The 19,477-nt window shown below is 56.4% G+C and overlaps 2 protein-coding genes across 2 annotated transcripts; one reads left to right on the forward strand and one right to left on the reverse strand.

Annotated features, from left to right (window-relative positions):
* Nucleotides 1-11,823: 11,823 nt before the first annotated feature.
* Nucleotides 11,824-13,609, reverse strand: IER2 (immediate early response 2). Its single transcript, XM_032627913.1, has one exon. The coding sequence runs from the start codon at nt 13,465-13,467 to the stop codon at nt 12,796-12,798; it is 672 nt and encodes a 223-aa protein (XP_032483804.1). The 5' UTR covers nt 13,468-13,609; the 3' UTR covers nt 11,824-12,795.
* Nucleotides 13,610-16,464: 2,855 nt separating this feature from the next.
* On the forward strand, nt 16,465-19,348 carry STX10 (syntaxin 10). Its single transcript, XM_032627912.1, has 8 exons — nt 16,465-16,603; nt 16,844-17,013; nt 17,188-17,282; nt 17,359-17,421; nt 18,363-18,470; nt 18,565-18,671; nt 18,759-18,853; nt 18,962-19,348. Exons 1-8 carry the CDS (start codon nt 16,569-16,571, stop codon nt 19,036-19,038), a joined length of 750 nt encoding a protein of 249 aa, XP_032483803.1. The 5' UTR covers nt 16,465-16,568; the 3' UTR covers nt 19,039-19,348.
* Nucleotides 19,349-19,477: the final 129 nt, after the last annotated feature.

The raw sequence follows: 19,477 nt of genomic DNA on the forward strand, positions 1-19,477 counted from the left end.
AGGGTCTCTGTCACAACTCCACTCTATCCCTTATCGTGAAACTGCACAACTCAGACTGGGACTCGAACCCAATCGCACCTCCGATGAGACTCGAACTCAGCCAAAACTCAGACTGGGACTTGAACCCACAGGCTGACACTCAAACCCACTGTCGTTTAATTGAAATAGCACACCTGGTCTCAGGACTTATTCTTTACATCTCATCGCAGAAGGAATTCAGCAAGAGGCAAAGTGACAGGTAAGGAGATTTATTGAGAGAGATACACAATCCATAGACAGAATGGGGTCTGTTTCAAAAGGCGAGAGCAGCCCAAACTATAGGGTGGTTAGTTTTTATGGACCGCTCCCCAGCACACATACTCTCTCATCCTGGCCTAAATACATTGCAACCTCAGACATTCCATGCCCCACACTCATTTCTGTCTCCCTGATGTAGCGCGGTGCCGAGAAAAAAAAAATCCCACTGGTGGGGGGCAGGGAAGGGGGATGGCAGTGTCACGCAGGGAGAGTAAAATGCAGACCCCTCAAGGGTCCTGGTCTTAACGGGGATGCTGAGAAGGTTGAGGATGAGGGGGACACCCCACCCTGCATTCTGTTTCTCTCCTGGGCTCTGCAGCTCTGTGAGTCACTATTCCGACAGTTGCTGGCCTGGAGCCAGGGCTGGGTGGGATGTAAGGGTGGCAGGCAGGCAGGTGGGGGAGACCTACTTTAGCCTCTGGTTTTTCCTCCACACCCACAAGGGCCCTTGGGTCTCAGAGCACACACCCGGGCACACGCCCAGTAAATCCGGAGGCCAGGTCGCGGCTCCCCATACCCTCTGGCTCCTGGGTTGCCTATGCCACTATCACCCACCCCTGGGAACCAGGAAGAAAAGGGCTGCCTGTCTCCACCCGCCAGGGCCCTGGGGAATCTGCACGCCTCCCACCAGGAAAAGAGGACAAGGCCTAGAATGACAGCCCCACTGACCCCTCCCTAAGATGCCAGAACCTACCAATCACCTCCATCCCCAGAACTCCATGCCTGTTTTTGGGAAAAGACACACACACAGATATTTTTCAGGCGGGCACCTATGTGGAGAGTCAGGGCAGTCAAAGGCAGGTGGTGAGGCTGCCCCCCACCCCACACCAAATTAAAGCCACATCTGGGGACATTATTTGTTGCCATGACTGTAGGAAGAGGCGTTCTCATACCTAGTGTAAGTAGATAGGGTAGGGGGTCCCCAAAGAAAGAGAACCAGACATGGCTTTCTTGACATAAGTGAAGCCATTTCTGGCCTAAGCCACTTTGTGATCTAAGCCTGGCCACCACTCTTGCCCTTGAACGGGTCTCAGTAATCAGTGACCTTAAGGGAAGCGAGGGAATGCAGGAACACAGGAAAAGTAGTCAAGAAACAGTATTTCAGGGATAAAATAGAGACCTAGCTCCTCCTGAAGGGATATACATAACAATCTGATACAGGTCTTTGAGTTCTGCAGAAACTAAGGCCCTGACCCAGGTGGAGGATAGAATGTTGTTGACCCTTCTGACTTCAATCAAGTAAAGCTTGGACTCCATCTACCTTTGCCCCAATTCTATGCTGAATTCTCCTCTGCTCAAGCCCCTTCCTGAATATACACGTACCCTTACTTAAAAATTCCCCAATTTTGCTGTTCAGAGAGACACTGCTTTAGGAAAGATCTCTGGTATTCTCCTTACCTGCTGCAAATAATAAATCCTTCCTTCTCCCAATCTTTACCTTGACACCCTCCTAGAGGTGATCCCAGTTTTCAGGTAACGCTAGTGGATGGAGGCCAGGACTGCAGCTCAACATCTGAGATGCACAAGGCAGAGCCCCCACCCCCAACAGAGAACGATCCAGCCCCAAATGTCAAGAGTCAAGAAACTGGCACTGGGCTTCCCTGGTGGCGCAGTGGCTGAGAGTCCGCCTGCCGATGCAGGGGACACGGGTTCGTGCCCCGGTCCGGGAAGATCCCACATGCCGCGGAGCGGCTGGGCCCGTGAGCCATGGCCGCTGAGCCTACGCATCTGGAGCCTGTGCTCCGCAGCAGGAGAGGCCACAGCAGTGAGAGGCCCGTGTACCGGGGGAAAAAAAAGAAACTGGCACTTTTTCCGTGTAAAGACTATATAGAGCAGGCAAGCTATCCAGCCTCCCTGGGCCTCAGTTTCAACAATGTGAAATGAGGATAAGGTAATAAATCTTTGCGGTGAGGACTCCATAGGTAAAGTGCCTCACTAGGAAGCAACAGCTGCTATGATGATTGTCATTCTTAAGACCTTAGGCTCCAAGGCTCCCACAGACCCGAGTTCAAATCCGAAATTCAGACAAGTGCTATCACTGCCTGTCTCAGAGTCATGGGGGGAGACAGATGAGCTACTGGGGCTCACAGCCTCGGTGTGGTGGGGGGGATTTAGGGGTACAGAGTAAACTCTCACAGAGCTCAAAAGTGCCTGAGCCTGGAAGGGGCATTAGGGAACATAAGACCATCTGGCTTCTGGGTACCACAGATGCCATGGCAACGGGACAGGATGGGCTCTGTTGCAATATGAATTGGAGAAGGTTTGGGGGACGAATCATGCTGGCCTTGAGCACAGAGCAGGGAGCATGCCTGAGACCTGGCCCATCTGGTGGGTGGCTGGCAGGAGGATGGTTCTGAGGATCCTTCCCCAGCTTTCTGGAACATATAGGGTAGCTGCAAGGAGGGAAATTCACCAAGAGCAGGGACAGGTACACTAGGGTAATCCAGGACAATCAGAGGGAACCTGGGCCTTCCAGAGGGTGGGCAGAGAATTTCCCAGAGCCGAGAAGACCCAGCCTGCCTGCCCACTCGCCCAGTCTGACCAGAAACCCAGGTCCAAGCTTGGGACATGTGGCCCTGGGGGTGCACCCTGGCTCCAGCCTCCAGGGACAGAGCTGGCTTTAGTCACAGTGGAATCACTGGGCGATTGGGCAACAAGTATGCACCGCCCACAGATGTCCAGAAAGTCGTGAGAAAAAGGGACAAGCCTGGGGATAAGGGAGGGAGGTCACGGGAGACAGAAGGACGCCCAGGCTGCAGAGACAGACACATTAGTGCCCGCTGACTGCAGTCCCCAGAGGCCCTCTCTTGCACATTCCCTCCTCCGTAGCCTCATCTCCGCAGCAGCAGCCAGAGACGCAAAGCAAGGAGAGGGGAAGCCCCCCTTCCTAAAAGGAAGGTTTTGGAGATCCTGGGGTAAGCCCCTTCTCACAGCCTCAGTTTCTCCCTTAGAGGGAATTCCCTGGCAGGCCAGTGGTTAGGACTCCGTGCTTCCACTGCAGGGGGCATGGGTTCGATCCCTGGTCGGGGAACTAGGATCCAGCAAGCCCCAGGGCATGGAAAAAAAAAAAAACTGGTTTCATGCCCACCCCTCTCAGAAGGTAATGCCTCGTCCCAAACAACAGGAGAGTACTTTGAAAATCCGAGTATCTGTTTACAAGACAATATCCCTGGGGAGCCAGAAGCCAGCAGGGGACTACCTGGGGGTAGAAGCTGCAGACTTGAGCCACCACTCCAGACACACGGCCCGACGGGGAGGAGCTCCACCCCCGCCCCATGCTGAGCCTCTAAGCCACAGCCGGCAGGGCCCCGGCAGTAATTGCAGGCTTGCTTTGGCCTTCCTGGTGGCTCCAAGCCAGGACAAGTTTCATTCCGGAAGGGCAGGCCACAGCAGGGGAGCGGAGTGGCGGTGGAGGCGGGGTGTGGTACTCAGGTGGAGGCTGGTTGGCAGTGGTCTGGCCTGGGACCCATGGGCTGAAGCCCAGACTCCCGCGGCCTCTAACACACCCCTAACATGGCAGGTGGCCTCTGATGGCCCTCCCGGCCTTCCCTCGCCCCACCTCCGGGTCTAAAGGGTGAAGCAGTGAGCCATTTCTTGTTCCAGACACCTGCAAGGGGGCCCAGCAGCAGCCTTTCTAGTCTAGCGGTGTGGGCGGTTTGGATTTGCTCACTTAATAATGATCACCCAAAACAAAAAGCAACAAAAACTAAAACCCAAACCCAACTTTGTCCTCATCAAGCCCCTGGGCTGAGCATGCAGATTGGTCTCTGGGGATGTTTTCACCAGAGGAAACAAGAGAAAAGACAGTACAGAATCACCCAGCAAGTGGGTCTGAAAAAGCTGAAGGAGGAAGCTGGTGGGCGAAGCTAGTGGGTGGCTAGCCCAGGATGCACAAGAGAAAAGGCCGCCCGGTGGTGGCCAGAGGACCTGGACCATGGATCTCACCACCCTGAGCTCTCTTTCCTTATCTATGATAAGTTGCTGGGTATACATAAGCAAAAGTCCACTGGTCTGGAGAAAGATCGCTACCCACCCACCCCATCCTCTGCCCCCAAATCCAGGAGAGAAAGAAAAACAATGGACTTTGTTTCAGTAGACACATGTTTTCTCTGTGCCTCAACTCCCTCATCCGTAAAATGGTGCTAGTGAAAGTGCCTACTTTAATTCTGACCCAGGCTTGCGGCAGGGGTTAACTAAGTGAATATGTAGAATGAGCCCAGCAAAGCACCTGGCTGGCAGTAAGTATAGATACACACTGTCTCTTCTAAGAACAGGGCATGTTATCTGGTCTCTAACCGGCAGCCCCTGGGGTTGAATGCTGAGTCTTCAGGGGCCCTTCAGAGTCTCACAGAATCTTCTGAGGGTGCTTCTCAGGTTAGCTCTGTAAACACACAGGACTTTGCATGAAGCCTCAATTAACACAGCGGCTAATTCCCCAACATATCTTTCCAGGGCTCCAAGGAAGAGCAGAACATTTCCAAGACTCCACGCTCAGCTCACCCTGGCCCCCTAGGACCACCCTGTGCTCTGGTCAATCCCTTGGGAGAACTTCCCAAACTGAGGGAAACTGAGGCCCAGACTACCAAGGGAATGGCTCAGGGGGGGCGCAACCTCCAGCTCACCGGGCAGGGCAGTTAGAACAACCGTGCTTGGCAAACGTAGCTGTACTTTGGACTCATCTGGGACACCTGAGTCCCCTGCCCGGCCCAGCCCAGCCCCAGAGATGCCGGGATTTCTAGCCATGCCCCGTCCCCTGATGGTACAACCCTCAGCAACAGAGGGGAAAAGAAACAGGCCCTGTGACTCCATTGAGGAGGACAAGGTCTGCATTCATCTCACCATTTCCAGGTACTTTCACAAACAAGTCGTGGAACAAGAGAAAAAGCTGTGCATTTGCTGGTTTTGTCAATCCCCTCGCCTTGCTTTCCCGCCCCCCCCCCCCCCCCCCGTAAATGGGCCCCGAGTGAAGAGTTAACAGGAAGTGCCTGGCGTCCTGCAGCCACAGAAGCCCATTGTTCTCCAGCTGGCCCCCTCCCCCTCGTCCAGGAAGACCCTCCAGGGAGCTCCTTCAAAAGGGCCGGGCCGGTGTCGCCATACTGCAGGCCAGCCAGTCAGGAGAGCCAGCACAGGAAAAGGAAACCCGCCGGGCGCGGGCTGGGGCACAGCTGTCACCGCAGAGTCTCGGGGGGTTTCCGAGGAAGGGGGGCTCAGGCCTCACCCGCCCCTGGCGGGGGGATGGTGCAGCCCTCCCCCACAGTCCCCATCTGGAAGCCGGAAGGCTTTGATCTCAATTCTTTAAGTACAACTTAAGCTTCTGCCTCCCTCCACCCACTTGCCCCCCACCCCTCCCACCCCCAGCATCTCTGGGTTAGAAAGTTTCACACCGCACCCCTCCTCCGACTGATTTCAGGTCTCTCTTGCAGGCACTAACCGCCGGCTTTTTCTGATTAGCAGACTCAGATTGCGGGGGGCTGGGGAGTGGGTGCTGTGCTTTGGCGGGGTGGCCTGGATTTGGGGGGCCAAAGGAGGCAGAGAGCTGCGAGCAATTCCCTGGGAGACGCTGGGGGGCAAGCAGGGTGAGGGTGAGCAGCTGGCAACCAGATGTGAGTGGACAGGTTGAGGGGGAAATTAGTTGGTGCCAGTGGGGGTGGGCGGAGAAGGCAGGACCCCAGGAGGACCCCGGGTAGCTACCTAGGAACAGGAGGGAGGGTGGCGAGACTGAACGCTGAGATAACTTAAGTGAGAGTCAACAATGTGCTGGGGAGGGGGCGCTGATCTGAAGCCGATTGGGCCAGGAGGCTGGAAGGCAGCGAGAACTAAAAGGGCAGGGAGGGGCGGCGGGGTAGGGACCCAGGGGGATTTCTCCTGAGAGGGGCTGCAAGAAAGGGGCAGGCAGGGAGCTGGCCTTGGGAGAGGGTTCGGGCCTGAACATGCAGGTGGAGGGCCTTAGGCCCTAGGCTCAGCTCTCCTGGACACAAATTTGGGGTGACCTTAGCTCCCCGTACACAGGTGGGCAGAACACCCCTCTAGGCTGAGCCTCAGAAAACAGATATGAAATACCCTAGTGAGAGCAGTCCCGGACACAGGTGGGGAAGGTCTGGGCTCCCCTGAACACAGGTGCGTGGATCTGAGCTCCACTACACACTGCTGTGGAGGTTCTGGGTTCCCCTAGACACCGGTGTGGGGTTCTGGGCTCCCCTAAACATACATGGGGGGAGGGTTTCAGTAGCCCCCACGCCAAGGGCGGGTAGCGTGAGCCTCAAACTCTGGCAACCCCCATTTCCCTTCAGCTTTTCTATGCCATTTACCTGATTCCGAGCCGACGCCCAGCCCCAGGAACCCCCTGCTCGACCTCTGCCTTCCTGCTCGGCGCCTAAACCCCGCCCCGTGCCTAAACCCCGCCCCTACAACCGCAGGGTGCGCTGGGGCGGGAGGGGGAGGCAAGCGCCGAAGGTCTGGGCGGAATCCGGAAGGGACCAGTTTGGGGGCGAGGGGGCGGAGCCGGGGTCACAGACCAACACCTGGAGCTCTAGGAAGTACTTAGCTCGGTGCAGCGCGCGGGGGCAGGGCCCAGAAAGGAGTGCACAGCGGGTAAATTTGCATATCCCGCCCCCGTCTGTGATTGACACCCAGATAACCCCGCCCCGCGCCCTGGCTACGTTACCCACCTAGAGGGCCCAGCCTCGGACTTAAATTTCCCAGCCTAGATCAAGTCCCCGCCTCGCGCCACTAGCAATCTGGCCGAGGCCTGCGTTTTACCGCCGCGGGCGGGTGGACGTCTCTCAGGTTCCTGGAACCGGGTAAGCCGGTCTGGGAGCCGCTTCTAGGCTGGTCTCGACCTGTGGACCGGCCCTTTCCCAGCTCAGCGGAGTCCGAGCTGGGGCATCTGTTCCTTGGGTCTCACACAGTGGAGGAGGCGGGGGTGGGGGTGGGCGTGGTGAGCGAATATCTGGATGATGGGGGGGGGGGGGGGCGGGGACACCATTAGACCTGTCCCGTATTTGCTCTCTTGCAGGACAATCCTCTCTGGACCTCGGTTTCCCAGTCTGTGAAAAGTGGACATTAAAAGGACCGACCTCAAAGGAAAGTAGCAAATGCATCATTCACTCACAAAAAACACTTAGTAAGCATCTACTAGATTCATCTCTGCCCTGATGGAGGCCACAAGCTAGAAGAGGAGACAGACCCAGAAAGAAATGTAACATTGCAGTTGTGATAAATACTACTACTACCACCACTACTACTACCGCTACTATTACTACTATTACTACTACTGCTACTACTACAAAGTAGTTCCTGATCAGAATAGCAATAAATATAGGAGTCTTAGGCTAAAACGGAGGGCAGAAAGGTAAGTTCCCTGATGATTTGCCCTTGAGCTAAGCTGACTTAACTAGGTAAATAGGGAAGAGAAAAGACTCTTAGCAGATAATAGCATATACAAAGGCCCTGTGGCTGGAAAGATTGTGGAAATAAAGGAACAAAAAGCAGATCAGTGTGGCCAGAGAATGATGCAAGATTAGCCAGAGATGGGCTGGGCACAGATCAAGCAGAGTCTTTCAGACAGTCGTAGGGGTTTTGTCCCTCTTCCAGAAGCAGAATTTTCCTAACTCTGGGACAGTGGGCAAAGTGATTCAATGTTATTTAAATAATGTAACGAATCCCTCAGAGTCTCTCCCTTTTCAGCTAGTCTAAGGATCGTCTTTGGCAATAATGTGTCTTTAACCTTTCTAATCTTCCTTTGTAACAAAGGAAGCTGTCTGGAACCTAACATTGGCTACTGTTTCAGCAGGGTCTTACTACAGTGTTTCATTTTCATTGTAACTTTTATACACTGTTACCTTCTAAGTATAGTGAGTGATTGACAAGTGAGTTAAGTTTAAAATATATATTACTTAAATAATAGTACTGTTGTTAAGCAGATATGACAAAAATCCTGACCCTCAACTGTCTGAAGTTTGGGAAATTCAATTCTAAGAGCCATGGGAAGCCACTGATTAATGAAATAATAAATATTAAGCATTTAGCACCTGCTTACCCCAGCCAACCTCATTCACTTACTCAGGACTGGGCTGGGCATTCATGGAATTGACATTTATATGGGGCCATGGATGCTAAATAGAACTTAAATATATCCTTTCAGGAGGTGAGCAGTGCTCTAAAGAAGGCTGAACAGGGTAAAGGAGTAGGTAGCAGAGTGGGGTGCTATTTTAGATCAGGTAGCCAAAGGAGGCCTCCCCAGGGAGGTGACATTTCAGCAGAAAGTGAGGATGGACTTGTGGATGTCTGGGAGAAGAGCATTGCAGGCAGAAGGAACAGCAGGCGCAAAGGTCCTGGGGTTGGAACACACCTGTCCTGTTCTCCAAGCAAAAAGGAGTCCAGTGTAGATGGAGCAGAGGAAAGCTGGGATAGTGGAATGATCCCGTTTGCATTTTTATAAGATCAGTGCAGCTGCTGCATAGAATAGACTGTGGGCGTCAAGGGCAGGGAGGAAGCCACTGCCCTCACCCAGGTGAGAGGTGAAGGCAGCTCACAGCAAGATGGGAGACATGAGGACGGGGAAAAGCTTGGAGTGGGATGAATAGTCAAGTTGACAGCACCTGCGACTGGACAGGGTACGAAGGAAGGAGAAAAGGGAAGTCAAGGAAGATTCCCCCTCAGGTGAAAGGCTGGCAGGAAGCAGCAAGAATCCTCTTCAGTTCCTGCCAGGTTTGGAATACCTTAGAGCCTCAAGGGGAGACAGAGAGAGAGGACTTGGCCAGACAAGTCTGGAGGTTAGGGGGAGGTCCAGGATGGAGAGCAAAATTTGGGAGTCAGCATAGAGGTAGCAGTTTGGGCCTTAAGACTGAATAAGCCTACCTAAGGGTGAGTATAGACAGAGATGGACCCAGGGCCTGAGGCAGGAACCACAGGTGAGGTGGGAGTGTGAGTGAAGGGGCCTGAAAGCAGGAAGAATCAAGCCTGTCAAATCATTAGCACTAGACCAGACTCAAGCTGGGAGGGGAGCTCTCGTTCACATTGAGCTACTGGATGAGGAACCATCCTTCCAGCTCTCTGGGCTTAGCACCGTGTCTGTACACGCTTTCCCATACATATACATGTACTTGTATTGCTCTATGTGCTTTTATTATTTTTTTCAAAACAAACAACTTTTTTTTAAATTGAAGTATAGTTGATTTACCATGTTGTGTTTGTTTCAGGTGTACAGCAAAGTGATTCAGAGATATATATAGACATAGATAGATGGACCTTTTTTTTTAAAGTCTTTATTGAATTTGTTACAATATTTCTTCTGTTTTATGGGGGTTTTTTTGGCCCTGAGCCATGTGGGATCTTAGCTCCCCAACCAGGGATCGAACCCACATCCCCTGAATTGGAAGGCGAAGTCTTAACCACTGGACCACCAGGGAAGTCCCTAGGTATATATTCTTTTTCAAATTCTTTTCCATTATAGGTTATTACTAGATATGAATATAGTTTCCTGTGCCATACAGCAGGTCCTTGCTGTTTACTTTATATATAGTAGTGAATACCTGCTGTATGTGCTTTTTTATAAATTTATTTATTTATCTTTGGCTGTGTTGGTTCTTCGTTGCTGCGAGCGGGCTTTCTCTAGTTGCGGTCAGTAGCCTTCTCATTGTGGTGCCTTCTCTTGTGGCAGAGCACGGGCTCTAGGCACGCAGGCTTCAGTAGTTGTGGCTCGCGGGCTCAGTAGTTGTGGCTCACAGGCTCTAGAGTGCAGGCTCAGTAGTTGTAGCGCATGGGCTTAGTGGCTCCGTGGCATGTGGGATCTTTCTGGACCAGGGCTCGAACTCATGTCTCCTGCATTGGCAGGAGGATTCTTAACCACTGCGCCACCAGGGAAGTCCCCAATTTGTGCCAATTTTGGACAATGCTGTAGTGAATACCCTTCTGGAACCTCTTCTTCCAGGCCTGAGGTTCCGTGGGGATCCACGGGCTATGAGATCTGTGACAGTTTTAGTTTTCACAGCTATTGTCCAATCGATTATTCCCCAGAGGGCTTGTCCCAATAACCCAATGCCATGTAATGGCGTGGAAAGTCCATGGCTCATCAATGTCGACTGTTGTGACAAATTTTCAATTTTGTCTCTTCTGATGGGTGAAATGGGGTCTTGGGGAAGGGTATACGTTAAGCGGATGTATGTGAGGGGCACTTGGCCTGTCTCCCACAGCATCACCTCCAGCCCTCAGCCCCCAGTGACCGAGTAGCGGAAACCCCCAGGCGGCCCGGGCGGGGGCGGGGGTCGGCCAAGCAGCTTCCGCGGAAGGAAGCGCCCGGCGGTTCCTGCGACAGGATGCGCAGTGATGCCCCTCCCCAGCCGCCGGGGACTTCCCGGCGGGCCAGGTTCTCGAGGGAGTTGCCCCCATGCGGACGCAATGAGCTACCGCGAGGGGCGTGGGGCTCCAGTCCCCCAGCATCCCACTGCGGAGCTGTGGGTCGGTCCCCCGAGTGGGCGGCACTAAAGTCTTTCACATTTCCCGGGAGGGAAACGGGCTGCGGTGGAGGCGAGATTCCCCTGAGGGGCCCTGAGGGAGGCAGGGAGGAGGGAGTGCGATGAGTGAACGACGCAGGAGGGGAGCCAGGGGCGGGCATTCGGGGGCGGGGCCGCCCTTCCCCCGCGCCCTCCTCCCTCAACCCTCGGGGTCAGGTCCCCCGGGTCTCGGGAGGCCAGCCGTGGCGGAGCCTGCCGTCTGGAGGCGGGGCTGGAGCTTTCCCGGCGCCTCCCGCCGCCCTCACCGCCCGCACCTGCGGCTCCTTTGTCCTCCCAACAGCCCCCACCCCCCACCCCCCAGCCCCAGTGCAACATTTACAGCCGCTCTCCTAAACCAGCACTGGGGAAATTGTGAGGGTTTCCTCCTCTCTGGGGGGCTAACCTGGGGGTGGGGCCAAAGCAAACAAGCGCTCCCACGGGAATTTCTAAACCTACAGCCTCGCAGGGAAGCTGTTGAGGCCCACTTTGCAGATGAGGAAACTGAGGCTGGGAGACACCTCCTAGCCTGAACCACAGTTATACCGCCAGAGACTGGAACTGGGCATAAAGTGTGCTCCAAAGCTCACCTGCTCAGTTCCACCCCAGTTGTGGGAATCCCTGCTGATTCAGTTAATCAAGCGGGGGGGGGGGGGGGGGGGGCGGGGGAGGACTGTTGGGAGACATCCTTCAAGTCTCCAAAGGAGGTGTGGTCCCCCGACTCTGCTGCGGGCATAGTACCCAAAGTATCCCCCAAACGTCTGAACTCGGAAAGCACTCTGACCCAGCCAGAAATATAGGAAGAGTGTCCAAGGAACCCCCAAACGTGAGAGGGTTAAGGAAAGGTCAGAGCACCAGGCAATCAGCACTCAGTGCCCTGGCAAAGAAAAGGCGCCCGGCCCCTTCCCGCCCACTCTGCCCACGTGGTAGCCGGTCAGACCGGTTTCTGGGGCCCCAGCAAGCCGCCAGCCAGCTCTTGACCCCTTAACCCTGCCCCTCCCCCACCAGGGAAGAAAACCAGACGGGCTCCACAGAATTTTTCTTCAAATGGTCTTTATTTTCCTATCTGGCATTTCTAGCAAAAAGGCCAGACAGATGGAGTTAACAGAATCCACCACAGTAAAGGTAAACAGAACCCCCCTCCCCCAAAACTGGCCCAGTCTCACCAGCAACTGATCCCAGCTCAGCTTTACAGCGCTCTGAACAACCCCCTCCCCCCATTTCCGTGATTCAGACCAGGAACGTCTGGGTTGACTGTGTCTGTTGGTTTGAGGGAGGGCTCAAGCTTGAGACTGTCAACATATTCCCACCTCTCACACACCAGATGAGAAAAATTTTAACCTGAAATTAGATCTGCCCTCTGCCCCCGAAGGCGTAGGGGCTCGTGGCAATAACCCACACCACGCGGAGGCGAAGTGACTCAGGCCGCCCTCCTCCCATTCCTCTGGGCGTCCACACCCCAGATCCTCCTCCCAGGCCTCACACCCACGCAAGGCAACAGGAAGCTCCCCACGTCTGCCCATGACGCAACGATGACCGCTTGCACAAGTATGGCACTGGAGGGGGAAGGGGAGTGCCTGGAATTCTCTGAGGTTGGAAACGCAAACACCAACTATTGAAAAACCTTGAAAGGGCAGCACAGCCCCCAGTAAAGAATAAAGTACGACCCTGAGGAGTTTAAAGAACCAAAGCTCCCTTCTCCAAGTCCCAGAAGGAGAGCGTAAGGTCCATATCCCAGTCCGTTAAGACAGCACCTGTGGGCGCGGCAGGTCTGGGGGAAGACGCCCGCGCCCCCGGCTCAGGTTTCTTGGTGTCGCCGCTGCACACAGGTGGCGACGGCACCCCGTGGGTAGAGTCCCTCTCAGGGCATCTCAGCAGCCAGGGCGGCTGCCCCTCTCCACGGTTTCCACGGGCGCTCCCCCGGGGGTGGGCCTCGCCTTGGGTCTGCTCACTCTGGCCTACGGGTTCGGCCCGCGCTCTGGGCTCTGGTAGCGCCGCTCACGGACCCTCAGAAGGCCACCACGGCCCGCACCAGCACGTTCAGCATATTGTCCGCCGGGCGGCAAGCCGGCTTCGCCTCGCACGCCGGCGGCGCCGTCGGGGGCGCGGCGGGGCTGCAGTTCAGGAGGCCGGAGAAGCGCCTCTGCAGGACACGCGCCAGGTTGGGGAAGGCGCCCTCCGCTTGCGCCGGAGGGGGCTGCAGGCGATCAAGGACGTCCGACGAGGCCCTTTCCTCCTCCTCCTCTTCTTCTAGGCGGGCTTTCTTACTCGGGACCAGTGCAGCGTCCCCACCGTCGCTCAGGCTGCAGCTCCGCCGCTTGCGGCTGACTTTGGCGGGGCGCTGGGCACTGCGGGCAGAGGTCTCCTCCGCTCTCGGTGTCTCCTGCGTGTCCATGGGTTCCGGAGAGGGCTGCTCACCGTCGCAGGGCGCTACCTCTGCTGCGGCTTCCGCTTCCCGCGGCGGGTGCAGGCAAGGGTCAGGGGAGCGGGCGGGCGGCAAGGGCACCTCGGGCTCCTGGGCTTCCACCTTGGCCGAGAGGTAGAGCTCCCGGGCGCTGCGCATGACCAGCGACAGCTGCAGACTCCGGTGCAGCCGCAGGCCACCGCGCTGCATGCGCGAATGGTACATCTTCCACACCGACAGGGTCATGATGCGTTGCGCCTCCTTCTGCACTTCCATGGCTGCTTGACGGAGGGGCGAAGGCGGCGGGGACACGCGGCTGGGCTGGGCAGGGCAGGTGGCAGGTGCACACTGGACAAGGCGCTCGTTCACGCCTCTCTTTTCAAGCCAACCCACGCTGAGACGCTGCCAGGACGCTCTACCCCGGCGCCCGCCACCCGGGCCCTTTTGTACCTCAAGTGAAGTCACTGAGACGCCCCGCCCAATCAGAAAGTCGCATCCGGGCTTTCCACAGCTCTGAGGCGAAAGACTCCTTAAAGCGACAGGGTGGAATTTACCGAGCAAAGAAAAGGGACCCGAACTCGTGTGAGGAGGAGCGTTCCCCAGTCCAAGCTGAGCTCTCGGGGTGGTCTGCTTCCTCAGGGCCCCCCACTGCACCCGCGCGCGGGCCCAGGGGACAGGCGCCGTGGGTGGGGCTCAGGGTCCACTCACGGGTTGCGTCTGGAGACCCCTGCGGGTCGTAGGCGGCACGTTTCCCTTCGCACCCGGGAAGACTTGGGTTCTAACCGGTACATCCCCCGTGGGAACTGTGCCTAGCATCTACCAGGCGCCTAATTAATGTCTTGTTTTTGTTTTTTTAATCAATAACGATGCTTACACTTACTAAGCTCTTACTACGTGCCAGGCGCTAAAGGCTTTCCTTTCACAAACATCTCATTGATCTCTCACCTCCACTCCGCGGAGGGTAGTTATATCTTATTTCTTCAGGTGAGGAAACCGAGGTAGAATGACTCGTCCAATATTTGCTAAACGAATAAATGAGCCACGGCGGTGAAAGGGGACCACTGGAACCTGAAGCTCTCCTGTCTCTCCAGCGTCCGCCAGCCCCCGTCACTCCTCTCGTTTGGAAGCAGTTAAGAAAGCGGGACACGCTGGCTGGCTCTAGGGCAAAGTTGCCCACTACACGGGCGGCGGACGTCTGCGGACACAAGCGCAGCCCAGGCTGCCATCTCTGCGCTCCTCTTTGAGTATCCCCCCTCCGCCACCCCAGTTTCCGTCGGCACGAAATCCACCATGGGCGTGGAGCTCGTAAGGCGGAGGACCCGGCCGCAACACAGCCCGAGTGAACCTGTGGCTGCGGTCCCCCAAACGACGCAGCCGTTCTCCGCCTCTGCTTCCCGGGAGACGGAGTTGGGATAGGACCTAGAAACTGAGCCACGCATTGATAGAGCAGATAGATAGAAAACATCGGCCCCACCTTCCGCTACGCACTACAGTTCCAAGAAAACCTAATTCCAGTTCCTCAGAAAATGCAGAATTGTTCGAACAGCTCCATTCACTCGTGGTGCGGGCCCTTTAAGGGGAGGCTTCCCCCAACACACACACACACACACACACACACGCACACGCGCACACACACACACACTGGTGCGCGAACCTTCCCGCCACTAGATCTGCCAGACTTCCACAACTATATTTGGAAGTAATGACGTAGGGCATGCGCGCTAGCCGCTTCCGGCTGCCCATATAAGGACTGGGGCCAGGATCTCTATAAAAGACTTCAGCCGGCTTTTTCCGAGCCAGCGGGCGGGCGTGGGTGGTGCCTTACCCTCCTGGCAGGCCCCCTCCGCTCTCCCTCTCCCAGCCGCTAGAGCTGGTTGGAGCCCCCGCTTTCCGGAGCGGCGTCCACGGGGGCCCGCGGAGAGCGAGAAGAAACTTTCGCTTCCTTCCCTCCGGAGCCCAGGAAGGTGTGACGCCCCTCCGGAAAGCCCCCTGCCGGCAGGTAGGGGCCACCTCAGGGCTCACACTGACGCCATCTCCCAGAGACCTACACAAAGACCTTGCCAACACAAGCAGCTACTCCCTGAGGACCACTACATTCCTGTCCCCGCCCCCGCCATGGAGACCCTGCCAGGCCTCCTCTCATGTATTCCTGCCCCTCCGCCAAAAAATTGCTCTTCTCGTTCACATTTGGAGCATGCTCATGTCCCCCACTCCCAACCCCGGCACATGAAAACAATTATTCTCTCTTCTAAAAGACTTTTCCCAAAACTGTCCCCATTCAGCGATCCTGCCACATATTACGGCAACCTGCTGAGGACGCCCCCATCCTCCCTCCCCCCCCCCCCCACGAAACTCCACAATGACATCCCCAGCCCAGACGCTATCTCTGACACACAACGGGGGCGACCCTCCGAGGACTTCCTCAGACATCCCGCTCCAGAGGTCAGGACCCCACTCAGCCGACAGCTGCCTCCCGCCCCCATAAAAAAAGTGCTTTCCCGGAGACCCCACACAGAAGGGCTCTGTCACACAGGTGGCGACCCTATGAGTCCCTCTCCAGACATTCCTGACCCCTCCTCACAAGCAGAGGATTTCCCTGCAGACCATCCGCAGAGCCACCACCACACCCACTCCCGCACCCCCAGGCTCGCACCCAGAAAGACCTCACCCCCCAGAAGCATCTCCGGGCCCCCACTCGCGGCCAACTCGCCCTAGGGCGATCTCGAGGCGTCCCTCCTCCGCAGGAAAAAAGAGGAGGAGAGAGTCCAGCAGAACTCCCCACACTTCACCCTGCCCCCGCGGGAAGGTGGGGATACCACCTCTCCCAATACTCCTTACCAAACCTGCCACTCCCGACCCTGGGCTGGGACCATCTCTCATCTCCAATCTCCTAGGACAGGATCTAGGTGCAGGCTCAGGGAGCCCATGAAGATGATCTACAAATTGAATGAGCCCCTTCCCCAGCCATACTCTCCTGATTTAAAGGAGACTATTATTATTTACATTGCCCGGAAGGGAAACAGGTTGCGCAGCAACAATCCGAGAGGTTGGGTCTCGAACCGAGGGATTTGGAGCTCTGAGTCGAACCCAGCCAGACGGAACTAGGACAACTCCGGGGACCAGGACGCGAAGGGGCGGTACGTGCAGACAGGAAGCCGTCTCTGCCCACAACCAAGATGGCGAAAGAGAGAGCGGATGTTTTCGCACTTCGGGCTGCCAAGGCCTCTCTTTCTCTCCTGGCGGCCCAGCTCTCAATGATGGCAGTGGTCACGTGACGGGGGCGGGGGTGACGGCTCGTTTTGCACCTCTTGGAGGGAACCAGCTTCCCAGGCCGAGAGGGGAGGGGGGCTTGGCTTCGGGCGGGTGAGGGGCGTGACATGTCGCTCGAAGATCCGTTTTTGGTAGTCCGAGGGTGAGTGACAGCGATGGGGGAGGACAGAGGGTGTGCTGTCCCCCTGCCAGCCAGTGCCCGCGTGCCATACGGAGCATTTCAGGCATTCTGGGCACCGCCGTCGGGATCGCCCCGTGGCCGTGTGGGAGGGGTACGCAGTGGGATATGAGGGTCTCCTGAGTCCCCAGCTCGTTTGGGGGCGCAGTGGTGGGAGGGAGGACCGCCTGCCCCCAGCCGCGCCCGCTGTGCCCCTGCCCGCAGCGAGGTGCAGAAGGCCGTGAACACGGCCCGCGGGCTTTACCAGAGGTGGTGCGAGCTTCTGCATGAGGGCGCGGCGGTCGGACGCGAGGAGCTGGACCGGACGACCAATGAGCTGCGGAATGGCCTGCGCAGCATCGAGTGGGACCTCGAGGACCTGGAGGAGACCATCGATATCCTGGGGGGGGCGGGGGTTGGAGGGCGGCATGGGAGAGCCCATTGAAGTGGCAGTGGGCCGTGGGAGCCAGCCCTCGGGGAGGCTGGACACCTAGGAGGTGTTTGAGGGCTTTGAGGCAGAGGAGGGCGTTCTGTCGGGCTCTGGCCTTGACTCTTGACTCGCGGCTTACGCATAGTGGAAGCCAACCCAGGCAAGTTCAGGCTCCTAGCCGGAGACCTGCAGGAGAGAAAGGTGTTTGTGGAGAGGATGCGGGAAGCAGTCCAGGTGAAGAGAGTTTCCAGTGGGGTGAGGGTGGGGAGGTTGGGGTATCATTACTCTCTGATGCTGTCCTTACCCCTAGGAAATGAAGGACCATATGGTCAGCCCCGCAGCCATAGCCTTCATGGAGAGGAATAATAGAGAGGTAAAGGCATCCCGACCCAGTATCCTCACCCCCTGTCTCTCGGGGTGACCCTCCCCTTGGAGTGCAAGCCACTCTCTGTGTCAGTGCTCATCTTCTCTGTGCACAGTTGTCTCCATGCTGTCTACCCGCCTGCTTTTTCTGGATGTGTACACCTGAGCTCCTTCTGTGTGTATAATCTCTTCTGCCTTCTCCTGTGGGTCTATACTGGTTTCCTGTGTGTGGGGGGTGGCCTAGCTCCTTTTTTTTTTTTTTTTTTTAGCTCTTTGTGTTACTGTTTTCAGGATTTGATGCTTACCTTTTTAATCTGTGTATGCACTTGACCTCTCTGAACTTGACCTCTGAGTGGATCCCCACCTGCCTTGTGCATGCACACCATTTTCCTCTGTGGGTGTGCTTGCCCCATGTGTGTACCCACTCATGCCTTTTGTGCGCATTCTCTCTGCTGCCTCTGTCTGTACACCTTTTCCCTCTATGTTGTGTGTTCATTCTTGCATGTTGTAAACAGCGGCCTCACCCATTAAACCCACATGGGGTCTGGGAGGGTGGAGGGCTGAGGTCTGCAGCAGCTTGGAGCCCTATAGCAGGGTCCACATGCCTTCCGTGTGTGCTGCTTTGGGTATTAAAGTTCAATTCTTAAATACATGTGTTTATAGGATAATAAGTGTTCTCCCTGGATTAATTCATTAAACCCTTATTCCATCCTCAGGAAACAGGAATTATAGCTCTCCCCATTTTACAGATGAGGAAACTGAGGCACAGGGAAGTCAAGTGATATGGCCTCGGGGTCACCTTGCTAGTAAGTGGTGGCTCTGAGGAACCCAGGCCGTCCCACTCCAGAGACTGCCTTCCTGACAAACCACCATCTAAATTTGCCACAAACCTTGTCTGTCTCTGCCGTGAGTGGGCGACCCTCCCTGAGCCTGTGGTCTTGGCCTCCACAGATGCTGACAGGCAAGCCAGCCACCCTGAAGTCAACCAGCGACTTGCTGGACGCCAGTGTGGTCTCAACCACCTCTCGCTACATTGAAGAGCAGCAGGCCACACAGCAGGTGTGTGTGGGTGGCTGGAGGCCCCGGGCTGGAGGAGCCTTCAGGCAGCTCAGGGCTCCCTGCCGACCGCAGTTCCCACCCCTCCAACCTGCAGCTGATCATGGACCAGCAGGACCAACAGCTGGAAATGGTGTCTGGGAGTATCCAGGTTCTGAAACACATGTCCGGCCGCGTCGGGGAGGAGCTAAATGAGCAGGACATGTGAGGCCAGGACCCCAGGGGTGGGCCAGGAACCCTTGGCCGGCTGCACAGACCCTCCAGGGGCTGATTACCTCCTGATCTCGGCAGTATGCTGGACACCTTTGCTCATGAGATGGACCACACCCAGTCCCGGATGGATGGGGTCCTCAGGAAGATGGCCAAAGTATCCCACATGACCAGTGGTGAGTCCCGTGGCGGTGGGGGGGGGGGGGAGGCAATTCGGCAGTGGAGGGAGGGGGTTGTGGGTGGTGCTGCCTCCCCTCTATGAACTCTGACCCTCTTGCTCCCAGACCGCCGACAGTGGTGTGCCATTGTGGTGCTGCTGGGGGTGCTTCTCCTGGCCCTCATCCTGTTCTTCTCTCTCTGATCCTGGTCCTCCCCAGGAAGCTGGTCCCTCCAGCTGGGGGGATCAGCAGAGCCTTGCCCCCTGGGAGGAGGGGGATCATGCCTGGGGAGCTGTCCCAAGGCTTCATCCAGAGCCAGTAGGACCCTCATGGCCCTGGGTGGGAGCCCCCACCACTGGTTCTGTCTCAAGTGCGCTTAGGGGGTGGTGGAGGTAGGGGGACCTCAGACACGCCCCTCCCCATCTCTCCTTCCCATGCCCCAAAGCCATCGCTTTGCCCGTGTGCCTTCTACATGTGTCAACTTGGAAATAAAATCCCAGCCTTTGTTACATACATTTGTATTGTATGATGTGTCGATCTGAACTTGTGGCTGTTCCTGAATGGGAACTCCTGTTCGAAGCCCCCTGCTTGCACACGCTGGGGCCAAGTGTGCATGTGTGTGCATGTGTGTGTTAAGGACTT

This window comes from Phocoena sinus, chromosome 3 (genome assembly GCF_008692025.1).
Source record: "Phocoena sinus isolate mPhoSin1 chromosome 3, mPhoSin1.pri, whole genome shotgun sequence".
Lineage (NCBI taxonomy): Eukaryota > Metazoa > Chordata > Mammalia > Artiodactyla > Phocoenidae > Phocoena > Phocoena sinus.